Source organism: Trifolium pratense, linkage group LG2, assembly GCF_020283565.1.
Source record: "Trifolium pratense cultivar HEN17-A07 linkage group LG2, ARS_RC_1.1, whole genome shotgun sequence".
Lineage (NCBI taxonomy): Eukaryota > Viridiplantae > Streptophyta > Magnoliopsida > Fabales > Fabaceae > Trifolium > Trifolium pratense.
Window position 1 is genome coordinate 17302617 of NC_060060.1, and position 19486 is coordinate 17322102.

General features: G+C 37.7%; 3 protein-coding genes across 3 annotated transcripts; 2 read left to right on the top strand and 1 right to left on the bottom strand.

Moving 5' to 3' along the window:
* Window positions 1–150: 150 nt before the first annotated feature.
* On the bottom strand, window positions 151–3025 carry LOC123908844. The gene is made up of 2 exons (XM_045959570.1): window positions 2666–3025; window positions 151–1058 (listed from the first exon to the last, which is right to left on the bottom strand). Exons 1-2 carry the CDS (start codon window positions 2794–2796, stop codon window positions 602–604), a joined length of 588 nt encoding a protein of 195 aa, XP_045815526.1. The 5' UTR covers window positions 2797–3025; the 3' UTR covers window positions 151–601.
* A 1442-nt stretch (window positions 3026–4467) lies between these two features.
* On the top strand, window positions 4468–5274 carry LOC123908412. The gene is made up of 2 exons (XM_045959035.1): window positions 4468–4856; window positions 4967–5274. Exons 1-2 carry the CDS (start codon window positions 4598–4600, stop codon window positions 5089–5091), a joined length of 384 nt encoding a protein of 127 aa, XP_045814991.1. The 5' UTR covers window positions 4468–4597; the 3' UTR covers window positions 5092–5274.
* A 7942-nt stretch (window positions 5275–13216) lies between these two features.
* On the top strand, window positions 13217–14416 carry LOC123904289 (serine/arginine repetitive matrix protein 1-like). The gene is made up of 3 exons (XM_045953970.1): window positions 13217–13471; window positions 13514–13954; window positions 14024–14416. The coding sequence occupies exons 1-3, from the start codon at window positions 13217–13219 to the stop codon at window positions 14414–14416; spliced, it is 1089 nt and encodes a 362-aa protein (XP_045809926.1).
* Window positions 14417–19486: the final 5070 nt, after the last annotated feature.

The window sequence follows — 19486 nt, forward strand, 5'->3', positions numbered from 1 at the left end:
CTCATACATAAGTGAACCAGGAAAGTTTCATAACAGAACTGCACAATCTTCCCGACTTCTACGTTAATCAACGTGAAAGAAGAATGTGTGATATGAGGTTATTATCGACTAGTTCTTTTAACCAAAACTGAAAAGAAATTCATAATCTCGTTATAAAAAAGGAACGTTGAAATGGATAAAAATGGTAATGTCCAATTGCAAACACCACCAAACATGGATATCATACAAACATGTTCAGACTGTAAGTTGCATAAACACAGACAGGTGTGAACTATAAAATAATTGAAAGAGAAACAAAACAAAAATGCACAATCTTCACTATTATTAATCTAGATGCAGGTAGATTAACTGCTATATGAGGTTATTTAACAACTAGTTTCTTTAACCAAAAAATGAAAACAAAGAGAGCATAACCACCCATATTATCCAAACTGAAGTTTGACAGGTATTCAATGTGCAAAGAAACGATAGCAAAACTTCTATCACCATGAATTTCCAACATCAACCACAACCATTACTCAACCATCACCACTATATCCTGACAAGATCAAAAACTTTATAAACAAACGAAGCCACCAATAAAGTGATAAACATTGAACAGTTAGTTTTGCAGCATCCATTGCATGATGTCCTTCCTGAGAACACTCTCTTGCCAATTCACTCTGTAGTTTTGTCTAAAGACCTCAGGGGCATAGGTACTGAGGTTCCTGCCATGGATGGTAGTCCCAGCAGGATTTGGTGGTCTCATCATCCTTGAAATGCTAGGAAAAGGCTTTGGCTTCAATGAGGTAAACAAGTTCCTATCAGAGTCCCTCTTGAATAACCCAGAATCATTGGGATGTTTGTGGTTGGAAGTGCCGGTTGTATGCTTTGTCATGCTCTCTTTTGAGCTACCACCACTGATGGGCGGATTAGAATGACCCCGAATTTGAGCTGAGGGCTTCATTCGATCTAGGCATCGCAAAATGAAATTCCCAACATTCCTACCCACTTCTATATCTCTTTCTTGAATGTTCCGATGGACCTTGATTGCTATATCAAACACAACACGGGTTCGTCTGTGAAGCACCAAAACAGGAAGACCAATAAAGATATTGAATAGCACACAATTCAGTGACAAATGGATACTAATACTAATAATAGGAAACAACAATAAAAGAAGAACAAAAAGCAGGGCATGTAAAAGCAGTTTTCAAATGCCCAATGGTGGTTTTGAATGAACATTTGCCAATTGTGATTTTGAATGTGACCGACTCATTTCATAAAATTAAATGGGTATACTTGTGTTTTGAGTAAAGTGATTTATCTCAATAAGTTGAATGTAAGAGTTAAGAATCTTAAGATAACCTTTTCAACTCAGCAGAAAAGGTATCTTTTATCACTTCTAGACTTAGTCTAACTCAGATTTTGAGAAAAAATCTATTTTGCACAACATTAACCAAACAACTATCATGTTTATCAGGTGACTTAATCAATTCCTATAAACACAGGGAAACCAATTACACACTTCTGTATGCATTTGGTTTCACGATAACTATGAGAATTTGATTTTGTCAATGTCATGTTTGGGTGTTGTCAGATAAATTGGTTTGTGACTCCAAACCTCAATTCCACTAGAAATCTTGTAAAGTAGCTTTTATGTTGAGCTGAAAAATTTGTGCAATAAAAAAAGTTTGGTCGACAAATTTACACTTATTTTTAAACCAAAGTGCATGTTTGGATAGACAGTGAATTTGACAAAATCAAGGTGGCACCGTGATTTTGTTAAAGCTAAAAAGTGTAACTATTGCAAAATTGTGATGACTCGCCGTGATTCTGCCAAATTTCACTGTTAATCCAAACATGCACAAACTCAATTATAACTAATAAATTTTACGTAATCAAATTCATTCTAAACCACTTTCAGCACACTCTTAATGTTTGCTTGGAAAAGGTGTGTCCCAAACTAATTTGTCGTAGAGGCTACAGCTTCAATCTTTAGGGTTTGTTTTGGATTTTGGAGGGAAGGAGAGGGTTTTAGGAAGAACGAAGAAAATGAAAAACAATTGAAGGGTTTTTGGGACGAAATTATTTTTGTATTGGACGAAGAATTTTTAGGGTTTGGATAAAGTCTCCAAACCCAATCAGGAGAATTTAACTATGCCCTGAAAAATCCTCCTCCAATACAAACAATTCTTTAGCTCCCCATTTTGAAAAGATTTTGTAATAATAAAGAAAAACAAACTCCCCTATTCAAGTTAAGGGACTACCATTTCTTCCATTTCCCTATTTCCTTCCTCTTACCCAACACCCCCCACCCTCCAAACTCAAAACTCGAAAACATAGCCTTAAAGTTCAAACTCCACAACATCCATCTACAGACTACAACCCACCAAAGTTCCAATCAGGTACTTAGTTAAACAAATTAAAGTACTATTCATAGCAAATCACCGCAAAATTGCGAAATAAACCTAGCCATTACCAAATGTACATTACATAAATGATCAATTATCACTGATCAAACTAGCATAATATTTCAACATATCCACAAAATCATACACAAATAATCTTTAACCTAATGAAATTTTATTCACCAAACATCACAACTAAACAATCATTTTTGTAAAATCAAACAATATCACATCTTCAATAAACAAAATGTTGGAAACAAAATGAAGAAACAAACCTGTGAAGAAATTGACGGATCTTAGGGTACTTAGGACTAATAACTTTTCGCTGAATCCTTAAAGCAAGCTTATAGGTTCGTTTCAAACCTAAAAAATACGCAGTTCCAAGTGTTATCTCCCACAGCACCATTGAAATATATCTGCAACTTTTTTTTCTCTTCTAATTTTCAATTTTTGATATATTATTATTCTGATTCTTCTTTCTCAATTTGAAATTCGCACGCTTCTTCTTTTTCCTCTTGCGCAAGTTTTCATTCTTTTCAACATTTCGATGATCTCATTCGCGGTGTATAGAATTTTCGTTCACGGTGACGCTGCTGCGTTTTTTCGTGACCAATGTTGTGGCCGTTGGATTTTGCTTTCTCTCGGTTGAGTTTCTTTGTATGGGCTTTAAGCCCTATATGGCCCATACCCGATCTTTACTCTCTACAAAATTTCGACTTGGTTTGTACCGCATATTCTTAGAAAATTTCTCTTTTCCAACCCCCACATTTCTTTCATACCCACCTAAAATCCCATTTTGAACACAAAATTTCGGTTTTTACGAACTGGACAATTCAAACTTCGGTTTTTAAAAACCGCTCGCTATTTTTGTTTTGCCTTTTTGCTTTGGTTTGCCTTGGCTTACTAATGCTTATAAATTGTTGTACAAATTACATGTTAGTATTATATGTGTCTCATTAGTATTCTATTAGGATTTTAAGTATTATTTGTGGCTAATTTAATCTTTTGCGTTTGCTATTTTTGTAGTTATGGAAGACGAAATTAAACTGTGGGGAGCTGTTGTGCTAGGCCCGGCACTAGGCCTTGTTGAAGCTCATTTTATCAATTGTAAGCCTCCGACAATAGAAATTGACACCTCATCTCATTTTGCGACTGACAGAAGAGAGAATGATCAAGATTAGTTGATTAAATGGGCTCGCAGCGTAGCCGAAAAGTTAAAGTTTGCGATTATAGTTAGGAGATCTGACACCAACGACGATAAGAGAAAGCCGTTTTTGTGTTGACCTGTGAACGGGGTGGGACGTACGTGTCAACCAAAAAGAAGTTGAAATTTGTTCAAACCGGAATGAGGAAATGTGGATGTCCATTCCGACTTCGTGGTTATTATCATGCAACAAAGGAATGACGTTAACTATTGTAACCGACATACACAACCATGAGTTGGACAAATAGCTTGAAGGGCATCTCGTGGTGGGTCATTTCAAACCGAATGAGAAGGATTTTTTGGACGAAATGACAAGGAAATCTACAACGTCCGTCATAGGTACAAAGTTAAAATGAGGGCGTCAAGGACTGAAATGCAACACTTGTTCAAACATCTTGATGATAACAAATATTTTTTCAAACATCGATCGGTTGTTGAAGATGGAGCTGAACATTTTCAGAATATTTTCTTTGCACATCCAAAATCCGTAAATTTGTTCAGCTTTTTTCCTACTGTCTTGGAGGTTAATTTTGACATCAAGTAATTTAGCTCTCTTGTGATCATAATTGCGGATGATCGAATCATGATCAAATCTACCAAATCCAACACCGATCACTTTTGAACCAACTAACATACCCTTTATTTTTTTTTACCCCAACCGAAGATACAAATCCAAATACAACTTTAATTAAAAAAAGGAGAAAAAAAGTTAAGAAAAGGAAAAAGAAAAAGAGTGAAGATGAGTAAATGGAAAGGAACCACTAAAAAGGACAAACAACTAAGCATAGAATAGACACAATGGGGTCACGAGCCCAAATAAAAATAACAATTAAAAACACAAAAAAACAAATATATATATGCTTAAAAAAAAAAAGAATAAGAATAACAAAATTCACTCTACACTCTTTGTGTATATCTCTCTTCATCATCTCTCTCTCTCTACACTCTGGCAGTATCTGAGTTTCGCTTTCAACCTCTCTGTCTCTGAAGAGAGTTTAACACGATGCACAGACAATCACTAGGCTCACCTTCTTCCAAGCTCCACCTCCATGGAATCACCGACGCCGGAACCACTCTCATCACCGACGAACCACCGAAACCTCACCGTCTCTCTTTATCACCTCCATCATCAACACCTCACAAATTCATTCACCTCATTCCAATTCTCACTCTCTTCTGCTTTTTCATCCTTTACTTTTTCTCTCACACTCCTTCTCCTTCAGATTTAGATCATTTCACCGGATTCAAACGTCATCATCTAGGTACAATACAATTACAAATTCAACAATGCAAACTCAAATTAATTTCATTATTCTTTTATTAATTTACAATTTATTGTTCTGATTTTTTTTTTTGTTTCGATCTGTTTTAGCGGCAGAGATGAACGGTGAAATTGGAGTACATTATGTGGATGCGAAAAGAAGTGATGTGTTAGCGATTCGAAGTTTGCAACAAATACCGAAAACTCATCTACATAGAAAACTCGCAGATTTTTAAGCCAAAATCTTCACACGTGTGTGTTCTTCTTTCTTTTCTTTCATCTTACTCTTCCATTCTATATATTCTTGTTCCACCTGTATTTTGTATATCTGAAATTATTGTTTTAGATTATGTGTTCGTTCGTTCAGGAAGAAAAAAAAAAGTGAATAAAATCGATTTCATATGGATAATTTTGGAATATTAATATTGCATTAGTGGTTAATTAAAAGTACATATTTGTGGTGTAATTGAGAATCTGTTAGGCGTAGGATAGTGGTTTGTGCGCTGGGTGTGGAATACAGCTGGATTCTATGACCGTTACTGAGCCTCGAGTTGCGGTTAAGACTGCCAGCTGGAAATTGCGGTGTTTTAATATTTTGCTGTCTGTGTGAGAAACAGAACGGGGCTTATTATTATGACGCAGCGGTCCGGTTCGGAGTTTGACTGTGTGGGGAAGGAGTGATGTAAATAAAAGTGTCGGTGTTGGAAGTTTAATGAAACGGTGTCGTAGTACACTGTTGGTGAATGACAGAATGAGTAAATAACCAAAACATAGTAAGGCTTTATTTGGGAAGAAAAATAAGTTAGTTTATAGCTTAAACTAAAAGTTATACTTGATAACTGTTTTTAAAAAGAGCTTATAGTTTATTTTAATATCTTATAATTTTTTTTTTCAAATGTTATTTTAAGTAGCTTATGTGCTTATAATGTTTTCTTCTAATTTTACCCCTATTCTTATTTGTAAAAATTAAATATTAATTAAACATATATTTTTTTATGTCATTTTATGCTTATAAGTCAACCACTAATTTATCAAATACTACAAATTCAATCAGGTAGTTTATTCGCTATAAGCTAAAAACTAGCTTATAAGCTACTTCCTTCGTCCCACAATGAATGAGCTAGTTGACTGTTCACTTATGTCAATGCATAATTTTGACAATTAATATCACTAATCGTATAATAGTAAAAAAATTATAAAAAATTGATATTTTTAAAAATACTCATCGAGACGAATCTAACAACATGGTCAAAGCAATATGTATAAATAGTATACAATAGTTAACAGACTCATTTATTGTGAGACGAAGGAAGTATCCGCTATAAGTTTATCCGTTATAAGTTAACTTATCAGCTGAATCAGATGATAATGTGGTTATAATGGTAGTAGTGGACCCATTTTATTTTATTTTTGATTGGTTGGTATATAATCATGTTCAATGATGATGAAGCAATATAAAAACGGTAGGGAACATCATTCATCAATTCAACTCTATCCAAAAGAAAGTTATGCATACATGAAGTATTTTATCATCTTGATCGTTTATATTTCTATGTCGACACATATGATGAGACACGTAATGACAATATTGAAATAATGCAAGAGTTGTACACTCATTGCTAAGAAAGCTGAGGTAGTGAGGTGGGTGTACACATATTAAAACCATAGCTTTCACACATATAATTGAGAAATTGGAAACAAAATTGACATTGTTTATAAGAATACTTTGACGAACAAATTGACAAAAATTTCATTTATTCATAATAAATTATTACGGTATAGCATTAATTTCTTGGTGTATAACATGTCTTTTTGACACGTAACCAATGTTATTTTTTGAAAATAGTTTACGTGTCATTTTGACACATAAATAATGTTTTAAAATTTGGAGTATGTGTATATTCATTCATATAAAATGGACTAATAAGAACAATACCAAGAATAGAGAAGATACTCTTGCTAAAAAAAATCTAGAGAAGACAATAATTTTGTATTATTCAAGACAATAGTTTTGTATTATTTGTAATCTTCACAAATGCAATATAAATACAGTATTATTTATACGGCACAAAGCTTGTAAGTATTACTAATAAGCAAGTGGATAATGATAATCTCTAACATTAGAAGTAATCGCCACTCCCAATTAGTAAAACCATATTCACTCATGGGAGGGAGTTATAGACTAATACATTAAGGATTGAAGGGAGTATTTAGTTTTACTTGGATGTAATTTTCAATTAGAAATTCATGACATGATTAGTTTATTTTACCCACGTGAATTTGAAAGTCAAACTCAAGATCATAAGCATATACGAGTAATTAAAAACTTTGAATTCCTTTTACTCAAAACAATATATAACTGTTACTTAACGGACAAGTTTACTATTGGAACACAATTAACCACTAAAAAATGATGGTGTGATTCATTTCATCATTCACAAAAATTATATCTCTTTGTTCTTTTTCTCTTTAAGAAAAATATCATTTGTTATCCACTATACCAACCACAACTTTTTGGTTTTGCATTTATTAGAAAAATTAAAATAAATTTGATGATGATGATGATGACGGGTAAAGCTAAAAGTTGAATCACCAAATTATAATTGAATAAAAATAAAAGAAAGTGGGTCACACCTTCACGAGTTGCATTTTGCCAAACAAGCTCGTGAATATGAATATTACAATGGAAGAGCGTGATTCGTGTCACGAATGTATGATGCTGCTCTCACTGCTATGCTCTGAGAGGTTGACGGAGAGTTTGTTACGATGGAAGAGCGTGATTCGTGTCACGCATGTGTGATGCTGCTCTCACTATTTTTATACTCTTTGTTGAAGCTCAATTACCAATTAATTTGAGGGGATAAATTTAATCGTTTGCTTGGAAAAGTTCTATTTAAAGTCGGAATTTTTTATTTTTTCGTGTGAACATGTTTATCAAAATTAGCGTTAGATGGAATCAGTCATGAGCTCTTAAGAGGATCATATTTTGAGGTTTTAAGTCAACACCACTATTTTTATACTCTTAAATCAAATATAAATAAATTATTAAGAAAGTTCGTATAAAAAAATATATAAGAAAGAAACAATGAAATTAAGAGATATAAAGAGTTAAGAATGACTTAAAGAAATAATAAAAATGATTCGTTGATCAGTTTTCGGGAGTATAACTCAGTTGATAAGAATATTGTTTGTTATAGGGATCAAAAGTTTAAACTTTGAACTCTTCACTTGTTACCTTAAGTGTGGCTTTAGTGTAAAATTCTAATTACTTGATAAAAAAATGAAAACAATCCAATTTATTTTAAATTTGCCTAGAAAAATTTGCTAAAAACTGTTAGTTTTTATGACTTATTTAATATTAAATCACTTTTTTTTATCAATGATATTAAATCACTATTTTAAAGAATAAAAAGCGTGGGTTCAAATAGTTTATTATCTAAAGGAATATGTTCAAATGGTAAATAAACTTCATTTAAGTCAAACAAATAAAAATATTACCACTATTATTTGAGATAATTTTTTATAAGACTTTACATGCTTCTTTGATAGAAATACACATGACTTTCACTTGCTACACGACTCATGAGTAAATATTTTAAATTTTAAAGATATAAATTAAATTATTTAGTTGAATTGCTTATATATATTTTTTTTGGTTATTTTTCAATTGTCTTTAAGGAATTTGAATTTTGTATCTCAAGGTTATAAGATTAATTAAACTCTTATTGTTACGTAGGAATCGAACTAGCACGAATAACTGATAAGCTAACTTATGACGGATATGTAAGAATTGAATCCCTTGCCTTATTCATTGATCTGATTTCCAATATATACAATGTCTATATTCGGAAGCTAATAATATACAATTATGATTATAGTAAATACAAGGATATTCTAATATTCTAATACTCCCCCGCAGTCGAAGCGGGAGGTGGACGAATGCTGAGACTGTCCCGAAAATCTTGAAATAGAATGAGTGGAAGACCTTTCGTAAAGATGTCCGCAATCTGATGTTTGGAAGGAACATGGAGGACTCGAACTTGACCACGAGCAACCTTTTCGCGAACGAAATGAATGTCCATCTCAATGTGTTTTGTTCGTTGATGCTGAACTGGATTACCTGAAAGATATATAGCACTTACGTTGTCACAATAGACCATGGTGGCCTTGTGAATGGGGCAGTGTAACTCGAGCAAAAGGTTGCGTAACCAGCAGGATTCGGAGACTACATTTGCGACGCCGCGGTATTCGGCTTCGGCGCTAGATCGTGAGAGTGTGGGTTGCCTTTTGGACGACCAGGAGAGAAGATTGTCACCAAGGAACACACAATAGCCGGAAGTTGAACGGCGAGTGTCCGGACATCCTCCCCAATCTGCATCAGTATATGAAATTAAAGAACTGGTGGATGATGGATATAGATGTAAACCGTAGTGTGTCGTGCCCCTAATGTAGCGCAGTATCCGGCGAAGAGCGTGCATATGAGTGTCCATGGGATTGTGCATGAAGAGACAGATTTGTTGCACTGCATATGAGATGTCAGGTCGTGTAAATGTGAGATACTGAAGAGCACGTGCAAGGCTGCGGTAGAGAGAGGGATCGGCATAGGGGACACTATGTGTAGCACTGAGCTTGGGTTTGGTATCCACTGGAGTAGGACAAGTTTTGCATGAGGGCATACTGGCGCGGGAGAGGATTTCTTCAGCATATTTCTTTTGAGACAAAAACAGGCCGTGTGCATGGCGTTGCACCGCGATTCCTAAGAAATAGTTGAGATGTCCCAAGTCTTTCATAGCAAATTCAGAACTGAGAAGAGATATGATGGACTGTCGCAATGTATCAGAGGAGGTGGTGAGAATGATGTCATCTACATAAAGGAGAAGGTAGGCAACATGAGAGTCTTTCTTGTAGATGAAAAGTGAATTATCACACTTGCTTTGACAGAAACCGATGGAGGAGGCGTAATCTGCAAAGCGTTTGTACCACGCTCTAGGAGCTTGTTTTAATTTCCCGTTGAAATTGTGTTTTGATGTATGCTCTTAGTTTTTGAAAAATAGGATAAACTTGAGACTTATTTGACATAGGAAAAGTCCATAAAAAATTTGAATAGTCATCCAGAAACAAAACATAATATTTGTGACCTGTAGAACTTAAAACAGGAGATGTCCATACATCACTATGTAAAATATCAAAAGGCATCAAACTAGTATTATTAGAACTGAAAAATGGTAATTGGAAATGTTTACCAAGAGGACACGAATGACAAAACTGAGAATTTAACTTATTCGGTTGATTACAATCAATCAACTTATTTTTGCAAAGAAAAGATAAAACATGTCCGCCAGGGTGTCCCAGACGATTGTGCCAGACAGACGATGACAAAGCTGCAAAGGTGGATGGATGCTCGGTCTTATTTGTGGATGTGTGATTGGTGATGGGATATAGGTTGCCTTGGCTTTCACATCTCATGATAGGTATCCCCGTCCGAAAATCCTTCACAGAAAAACAAAACGGGTCAAATTCAATGGAGACTTGATTATCAGTAGTAAATTGACGAACTGATACTAAGTTTTTGATTAAATGTGGAGCATGAAGGACATTGTTTAGGACAAGTGGTGGGTGAGGTTTTGCTAAATGTGTACTACCAAGACCGTAAATTGGAACGGAATGACCATTTCCGACAATGATTTTATTATTATTGCTTAATTTAAAATAAGACGAGAGATTACCTTGCGAGGATGTCATATGAGATGTAGCTCCGGTGTCCATGTACCAAGAAGGGTCTGGCTGAGCAAGGTTGAGTGTGTTGAAGGCACTTGCAATGTCTGTTGGGCTGGTGGTATTAGCATTAAACGCAGCCTGTTGTGGTCCAGGTCCAAGAACTCCATTTTGTTGAGGCTGAGTATTGTTGTTAGGCCGAGCCGATGGGTAAGGGCAGGGAGGTAACATCCAAGGAGCGATAGTCGACCAAGCCTGCCAATTTTGCGGATTCCAATGTGGCCAATTCAATTGACCACGATAACCGCGACCACCATGATGCGGAGCACCGCTGTTCCTGCTATTTCGTCTAGAGGTGCGACCGCCGGACTGCTGTTTCCTGCCCCTGCCACGACCGCGATGGTTCGACGGAGGATTGGTCCTTCCTTCTCCCTCGTCGGCAGTAACACGTTTGGTGTTATCCGAGTTCACTGTGTTGGTGTGCAGCGCGGTCGGCACAGAAGATGAGCGTGATTCACGCGTCGCACGTTGGAGCATAGTGGATTCTTCGAGTTCAAGCCGAGAACGAGCAGTAGGAAACAGAGGGAGGGGGTCGTGCTGCTGGATATAGGTCACGAAGCCAGAATATGCTTCGGTGAGTCCGGAGATCATTTTGAGAACAAGCCTTGTGTTGGATACAGAAGCATCAACGTTGGCCAGTTGATCGGAGAGAGTTTTGAGACGATCGCAATACGCCTTGGTGGAAGGAAAGTCTTCAAGGTTGGTATTGGCGAATTGATTTTCAAGTTGTACCGCGCGGGCATGTTTGTTGTCATTAAACATGGCAGCGATACGCTTCCAGCATGCTTCGGCAGAGTCATCGGCGACGAGAATGGATTGAAGTATATCGGTGGAGACTGTTGCGTACATCCATTGCAACACAACAGCATCAAGTCGATTCCAAAGGTTAGGATCAGAGGCTTTGAGGTCGGCAGATGCTTGAATGGACGGTGCGTCGGTTGGCGTGATGATGTGGTCGAGCACGTTATGAACACGTGCTTGGACTTTGAACAAAGCAGACCAGGAGATGTAGAGATTAGAGTCGTTTTCCAACGTCACGGGAATGATAGTTTTGACGTTGTTAATAGCGAAAGCAGAGTGAAATTTGTTTTGCGCCACTGGTGTAGGAGAGGATTGGGCTGATGAAGTGTCATCAGAGGTTTTAGGAGGGATGGCTGCCATGGTAGAGCAGTGGGTGGGCGGCGGCGGCAAGTAGTATTCTAGGGTTTGGATCGAGAAGGTGATACCATGTAAGAATTGAATCCCTTGCCTTATTCATTGATCTGATTTCCAATATATACAATGTCTATATTCGGAAGCTAATAATATACAATTATGATTATAGTAAATACAAGGATATTCTAATATTCTAATAGGATAAACATATATTGAATAAATTATAAGCTAACTTATTGCTTATAGCGGATAAATAAGTTAATTGGTTGGATTTGTATTGTTTAGTAAAATTAGCTATTGAACTAATTTATATATTTAATTTTCTTCATTTAAAATGACAAAGATAAAATTGAGAAAAAATAATAACATATATATATTTTTTTTTTGACTAAAACCTTTAAAAGTTTTTAACCCAATATAGTACTGCTAAAAAGAGCCATATATTTTAGTGTAAATATTACTCCCGTTCTTTAAATAACAACTAATAAAGAAAAACACTGTCAAAAAAATAATAATAATAATAAAGAAAAACAATACTATTGGGTGCGTTTGATTTGTTAAAAAACAAGGACTGGACAGGACAACTTTCTGTTTGATTTGAAATTGGTTATGAAACTGGACAAATTAGGTAGCAAGAACACGACAAAAACAAGATTTTTTGTCCCTCACTTAATCACGGGACAACTTTTTGTTCACAGTACAACTATAAAAAATACGAAAATACCCATTTTATTTTTGAATATAAAAATATTATCTTCCTATATCTTTCTGGTACAGGTTTGTCATGTCTTGTATTATCTTGTTCTGTCATGTACTGTTCTGTTCGGTCCTTGCTGTTTTACTCATCAAACACACCCTTTATTGATAGTAGAAGGTCTTTTCATGCAACTACAGTTGTTTTAATTTTTATAACTGTTCTGGGCCGAGCTTAGAAGCTCGGCACACAAGCCAACGAGCTTGTGTAGTCGAGCTGACCCTTACCCACCGGGCACACCATAAATGCTCGGGATACCAACGGCTACTTCTCCATGGCTTCTGTAACGTCTAGACACCGGAATGATGAGCATTAACTGCACATCATGGCTCCTTAGCCGTTTTCCGGCAGCCACTTGATGGCCATTAATGCCATCAAGGGCCTTAGCCCAGCGCTGGGGGCTATATATATGCATCTCCACTTCATTTGCAAGGTACGCATTATTTTTAGCCAAGAAAACCTTACACACAAACTGACTTGAGCGTCGGAGTGCCTGCAGGTACACAACCCCCCTCCGCTTCAACAGGGGTCTCAAACGCTCTCAACCACCGCAAACGCCGGTGAAGTCGCATCATTCTGGTCTACACGATCAGTGGCGCCGTCTGTGAGGAGCATAGTTTCCCTGTTTAACCAAACCAAAAACTAAAACTTCCTTCAAAACACCTTCTTCACGACCAATGGCTGGCGTTAACAACCACCAAATCCCGGAGCACGTGGCGAAGAACCATGGAACACCGATGGACTACGCACCGTACCACCCGTTGGACGGTCAGTTCGCCTCCGTAACGGAAGATGGCCAAGAGGGGCAAAACGTGCATGACGAGCCCTACAACCTAGAAGAACCGCATATCCCTGTGGCAACCCCGCCACAGGCGACTCCTGCAGCGGCTATCCCTCCGGGCGTTCCCATGCAGGATATGATGGCTGCGCTGGTCAATGCAATCAACCGCTAGTCGGACTTATTACTGCAGCAGAACCAGCGATTCGAGCAGCAAAATCAAAGGCTCGAGCAACAAAGCCGTCGCATCGACGCAATTGCTGAATCAAGGGTAACGGCGCAAGCTCGCCCAGCTCGCCGTTCACCCACACCTGTGAGGAGCAGAACCTACTCCAGGTCACGCTCACCACCTCGCCGTAGGAGCGAGAGGAGGTCGAGCCCGAGGAGAAACGAGGCAACATCTCGAAACTCCACCCCACCGAGGAGACATTCCCCTAGAAGGGACAACCCTCCTCGCCGCCAAAGGAATCGATCCCCAGAAGAAAGGGACAGCCACCAAGGCCCCCTCTCCCGAAGGATCCGAGAACTCCCTCTACCGGTCGGTCTCGAGAAACCACCGGCGATGGATACCTACGATGGCTCGACAGATCCAGACGAGCACATAGAGAATCTGGAAGCTCTCCTCGAGTACAGAAATGTACGAGGCTCTATCAAGTGTAAGCTCTTTCCCACAACTCTGAGGAAAGGCGCTATGGCTTGGTACAAGAGCTTGGCGCCAGGATCCGTAGACTCCTGGTCGGACCTATGCGCCCGCTTCCGGGCTCACTTCACTTCTTCGAGGCGTCATCCAAAAACTGAAGCAACCCTCGAAGCCATCATTCAAGGTGAAACCGAGCCCCTAAGGTCCTACCTCGAACGGTTCAACAAAGCAGCCGTAGAGGTAAAGGTCGTGGAGAGCATGAAGCTGTATCTCCTCGACAGGGGACTACGTCGGGACAGCAACTTTGCTAAAGCTGTCGGTATCGAAGAGCCGAAGACGTTAGATGCATTCTTCGAAAAGGCAAAGAAATACATCGCCTACGAGGAGAAACAGAAGGCCATAGATCTAAGGAGGCCTAAAAGTCAAGAAAAACCGAGGACTCAAGAGAAGATTGGATGAAGCAAAAGGAAAATGGACAGAGGAACTACACAAGCGTACTCTGGTCCTACCGAACCACTCCACATTCTACAACGGGAGAAACGCCTTTCCGACTAACGTACGGAACAGAGGCCGTAATTCCAGTAGAAACCGGAGCATCCTCATTCCGAACGGAAGTACCCCTCGAAGGGGAAGACAACCACGAAATGCTCAGAGAGGAGCTCGATCTCTTGGAGAAACTCCGAGACGGCGCAGCCCTCCGAGAAGCCACTTTGAAACAAAAAAATAGCAAAACAGCATGATAAAAAGGTCATCAAGCGAGAATTCGACGTTGGGACACTAGTACTCCGACGTAACCAAAAAGATTCCCGCGAGGGTAAACTCGCGGCAAATTGGGAGGGACCTTATCGTGTCCGAGCCAAAACCGAAAACAGTGCTTATTATTTGGAAGATCTTTACGGAAAAGAAATTCCTCGACCTTGGAATGCCGAAAAGCTCAAACAATACTACAGTTGAGGGAAGCTCAAAGCCGTCCCTCGATGAAGGCTGTGTCTTCGCCCATGAGAAGCACGCCTATACAACGGAGGAGTGCTTAGGTACGGGCATGAATCTTAAAATATAAAACAAAGTCGAGACATTAGGAGCTCGATGATGTTGGCGAGGAAAGTTCTAGACCACGGAACACCATCGTCGTAGTACACGCCCGGTAGAACCCCAGCTCGCGATGGGATGTTCACACCCCGAGGAGAAAAGCTTAACAACAGCCCCTCTCCTCGTTGTTAGTTTGGATAAACATCTCCAAACACTTATAATGGTTCCCCACACCTTCTAAGCCCGGTATCAAATGGTACCAGCTACCACAACGATGACTACCGTCCAAGCACACACTAGCGCGAAGAAACGAGTAGTTCGGCGTATAGAATGTTTGGAAAATTACTAAGTTAAAAACCTCAAAACTGGTCGAGCGCAAACAAAAAGACATCAAGTATCCAGGTCGTCACAATGAAAAGACAATCAGAGCATAAGCTTGAAAGCGCCGAGCATGCAAAATAATCGATTCGACATCCAGAGGAAATTAAAAACATCGCCATACAAAACCTAAATCTAGATATGAGATAAAGGTGAAAGGTCAGAAGAATCGGAAGAAAGTACGATCGCTTCAAATTTGACCTCCGTAGAACGCTTCAAACGGGCAGACCTGCGAGGAGGTTGAGACCTTGAAGGCGCAGTTCCCTTGCCTCTGCGAGAGCTCTTCCCCTTAACAGCTTCCTGAGTATTCTGCCGTTCCATCGTTGCTTGCCTAAAAACACGAATGAGGGTTAGAAAAAGCAGGAAGTACTTATAAAAAGGTTGCCTCTTTTCAAGAAAGCCCAATACCTCCGTTAAAAGGCCCACAATAAATGAATGGGCGGCTGCAATTCCCAAAGATTGACCCGTCTGACGTACACGAGCTTCGGAGTTGACTGCCTTGGAAAATAGCGTGGATTCCCCTGAAAGCCTTGACTATCAACCAAGCGGATCATAGGAGTTATCACTCCAATTTCCTCAAAGAATCGAGCAAACGCTCCTGAAGTGCTGTTTCCCTCGTATAGCATCAGATGGTGTGACTCCAAAGTTATTATCCTCAGTTAAGAGCATAACAACTTGGGGGGCTCCTGTTCTGGGCCGAGCTTAGAAGCTCGGCACACAAGCCAACGAGCTTGTGTAGTCGAGCTGACCCTTACCCACCGGGCACACCATAAATGCTCGGGATACCAACGGCTACTTCTCCATGGCTTCTGTAACGTCTAGACACCGGAATGATGAGCATTAACTGCACATCATGGCTCCTTAGCCGTTTTCCGGCAGCCACTTGATGGCCATTAATGCCATCAAGGGCCTTAGCCCAGCGCTGGGGGCTATATATATACATCTCCACTTCATTTGCAAGGTACGCATTATTTTTAGCCAAGAAAACCTTACACACAAACTGACTTGAGCGTCGGAGTGCCTGCAGGTACACAACCCCCCTCCGCTTCAACAGGGGTCTCAAACGCTCTCAACCACCGCAAACGCCGGCGAAGTCGCATCATTCTGGTCTACACGATCAGTAACCAAGTCAATATCTCTTTTTCCATTTTTTGCTTTCTTTTCTTACATTGTCAAAGACTTACATCTTTCGTACTACGTCCAGAAGCTAAATAAATGATAATGTCCTTGGGTGGCCCTTTAATGGGATTTTGGAAGGGATAAGAGGATGGAAGAAAATAGTATTGAAAATTTGAGATTGATATTTAGGAAGAGTGCTTGAAAGAAAAAGAAAATCTTCATAGAACGGTTCGTAACGATTTTTTATCAATAAAAGAAAACTGTTGTTTTCTACCAAAAAACAAAAAAAAAGAAAACTGTTGTTTTTATCCTTTAATGTAAGCGATTTTTTGTTGTTGGAACTTGGAACACAAACGAACTATTGAAAACTCACAAACAAAATAGAGGATCGAGATTCAAACCCCGATCATGGTATTTCTTATCAAAAAAAAAAACCCCGATCATGGTATGTGACCTAACAATTTCGACAAATCTGTCGATTAAGCTAATATGATTTGTGGACAATATGAGTGAATTATCTTGGTAGTGATCTCACATTTAAAAATTCATTTAGTCAAATTCATTAACAAACATTGAAGGTAGTCTATGCAGAAAATCAACAATTCAGAAAAATAAAAATAAAAAAATACTTTGTAAAAAAAAAAAAATCATAAACATTCCCAACACCGTGAAAGTAAATTAGCAACAGTACATCAAGTCCATTAATAAACACATTATTTTTAACATAATCTGGCAAAGTACATATGTGTGAGCAGTGTGGAATTTCATCATTATAAAGCATTTTATCTAAGCGTTCCAATTCATAAAACAAATTAATAGCATTATCCCATTTACCTTCATCTGAATAAACATTCATCAAACTAATATAAGTATGCTCATCCGAAAGGCCTTGATAAAGCTGTGTTTTCTCTGTTCAGTGTGCGTGATGCAGCTTCTCCCATACCTCAGTTCACCCGTCCAACCACATTCAAGGTCATCGTCGCCGTCGTTCTCGCTCATCACTTGAATCGTGCGTGATTGCGTTGCTTATGCTTTCCTGCGTTTTTGTTCGGATCCAGCGAACCGAACCTCTCCGTTTTTCGGATCCTAAGAACCGAACCTTTCTATTTTCGGATCCTACGAACCGAACCTTTCCGTTTTCGGATCCTGCGAACCGAACATGGCCATTAGGCTGCAGAAACAGAGGTGCGGTAGAAAATGATGAAGTGTTTTCGGTGAAGAAACTGAGTGTATAGTAACAGAGTGTTGTTGTTGTTGTTCTCCTCATAGGGTCCTTCATAGACACCATAACATAATCTCGAGAAAGCATAATTGAACCAATTTCAAGAAGCGTTGGAACTTGAAAGCTTGGTGGAATTTCAGGAAGCAAATGAAAACCAATTTCAGGAAGCTGGAAAGGAAATTCAGGAAGCATAATTGCATATGTACAAATCTCATACTCTGCTGACTGTATGTGTGCTTGTTTTATTGAATCATTTAGTTGTTGTTGAACTTGTTTATTGAATGGCTTGGATTTTTGGTATAGATTTGTTTTCTGATCCTGATAGTTCAAGGTTTTTGTGATACATCTTGTTCTAAAGAAGACATTTTGTTTGTAATGGTGAAAAAGGAAGTAAAATTTCACTTTCTTTCCATTAAAGTCTCTCCCTCTTACAACACATAAAATTCCTCCCATCTAATCCGCCCGGTTAAAACAAACAAATCCTTTACTCAAGCTTCGAAATCTACAGCAATGATAAAATATCACTTTCTATGGCATATCCTTACCATGCTTGCTGCCACTTGATCCTTATAATCCATGATTTTGGTTCCTATGATACGAAAAAAGTTGAATTCGGGTTGTAAAACCCAAACTGAACTAGACCTAAATTTAGGGGCATTTTGGGATTTTTGGGGGGTTTCGGAGTAACTAAAAGGGCCTAAAAAGCAATACTTGAAAAAAAATGAAATCCTATTGGTCTGTCCTGTAACGGTTTTTCTATCCCCTCATGTTGAAATTCAACATGAGTTAATTATGTTGATAATCTTATGATTATATTGAGTCAAATTTAGTAAATATGAATGGACACAAAAAAAAAAAAGACACTTGCAGTGAAACTAACAAAATTTTAAATATAAGACACTTGCAGTGAAAATTTAGTTTTAAAAATTTAAACCGGATAATAATAGGCCCCATGTAAATTACCAAAATAGGCCTGTATTATTTACCATAAGCTCCCATATAAATTAAAAAAAGAAACAAATGAACCCATATTAATATTAAATATAAATTACAAATAAAGTAGGCCTTCGTATAAATTTTAAAAAATTCCTAATATAAATTATACAAAATAAAAGTCTTCATATTATTTTTTTAAAAAAAGGCCCAAACCAACAAAAGATAATTAATCTCAAAATATCTATAGTAAAATAAATATGAAACAAAAGTAACCTAAAAAAATTATTGAAATATAGCTTATTTATTTAATTGTACAGATCAATACTCTCTAAATAAAATAAATATAGACTCTATAAATTATAAATAAAAATAGCCCTTGTATTAAAATAGGGCCATATAACATTTTTAAAAAAATCATATAAGTTACAAGATAAGAATAGGCCCAGCCCAACATTAATATATGAATATTATAACGAAGTCTTTGGCTAACATGCACAAGTGCATCATATGGTGCATGGTGCACAAGTCCCGATTTTATTATAACGAATATGAATTTTACAAAATTAATAGTTGGATTGCAAGTTTATATTATATAGATCATTCATAAAAAATTTTAAAATCATTTGATATATTATTGAATATCATAAAGATTAATGGTATTTAATAAAAATTCATAAACCGTTAATTTTAACGGGTCTCAATAACATATCAAGTGATTTTCAATTTTTTCAAAAAAGATTATAGATGATCTATATGATATAAACTATAAATTCAACGGTTAATTTTGTAAAATTCGTATTCGTTATAACTTATAATGAATTGTGCACCATGCACCATATGGTGCC

Bases quoted from the DNA above. Each gene is read 5' to 3' on its own strand.
- LOC123904289 (XM_045953970.1), top strand. From the start codon at position 13,217: ATGGCTGGCGTTAACAACCACCAAATCCCGGAGCACGTGGCGAAGAAC. The intron at 13,472-13,513 runs GTCAATGCAATC...TTACTGCAGCAG, and splicing joins AGGATATGATGGCTGCGCTG to AACCAGCGATTCGAGCAGCA. The intron at 13,955-14,023 runs GTACGAGGCTCT...GCTTGGTACAAG, and splicing joins CTCTCCTCGAGTACAGAAAT to AGCTTGGCGCCAGGATCCGT.
- LOC123908412 (XM_045959035.1), top strand. From the start codon at position 4,598: ATGCACAGACAATCACTAGGCTCACCTTCTTCCAAGCTCCACCTCCAT. The intron at 4,857-4,966 runs GTACAATACAAT...GATCTGTTTTAG, and splicing joins ATTCAAACGTCATCATCTAG to CGGCAGAGATGAACGGTGAA.
- LOC123908844 (XM_045959570.1), bottom strand. From the start codon at position 2,796: ATGGTGCTGTGGGAGATAACACTTGGAACTGCGTATTTTTTAGGTTTG. The intron at 1,059-2,665 runs GTTTGTTTCTTC...GGTGCTTCACAG, and splicing joins ATCCGTCAATTTCTTCACAG to ACGAACCCGTGTTGTGTTTG.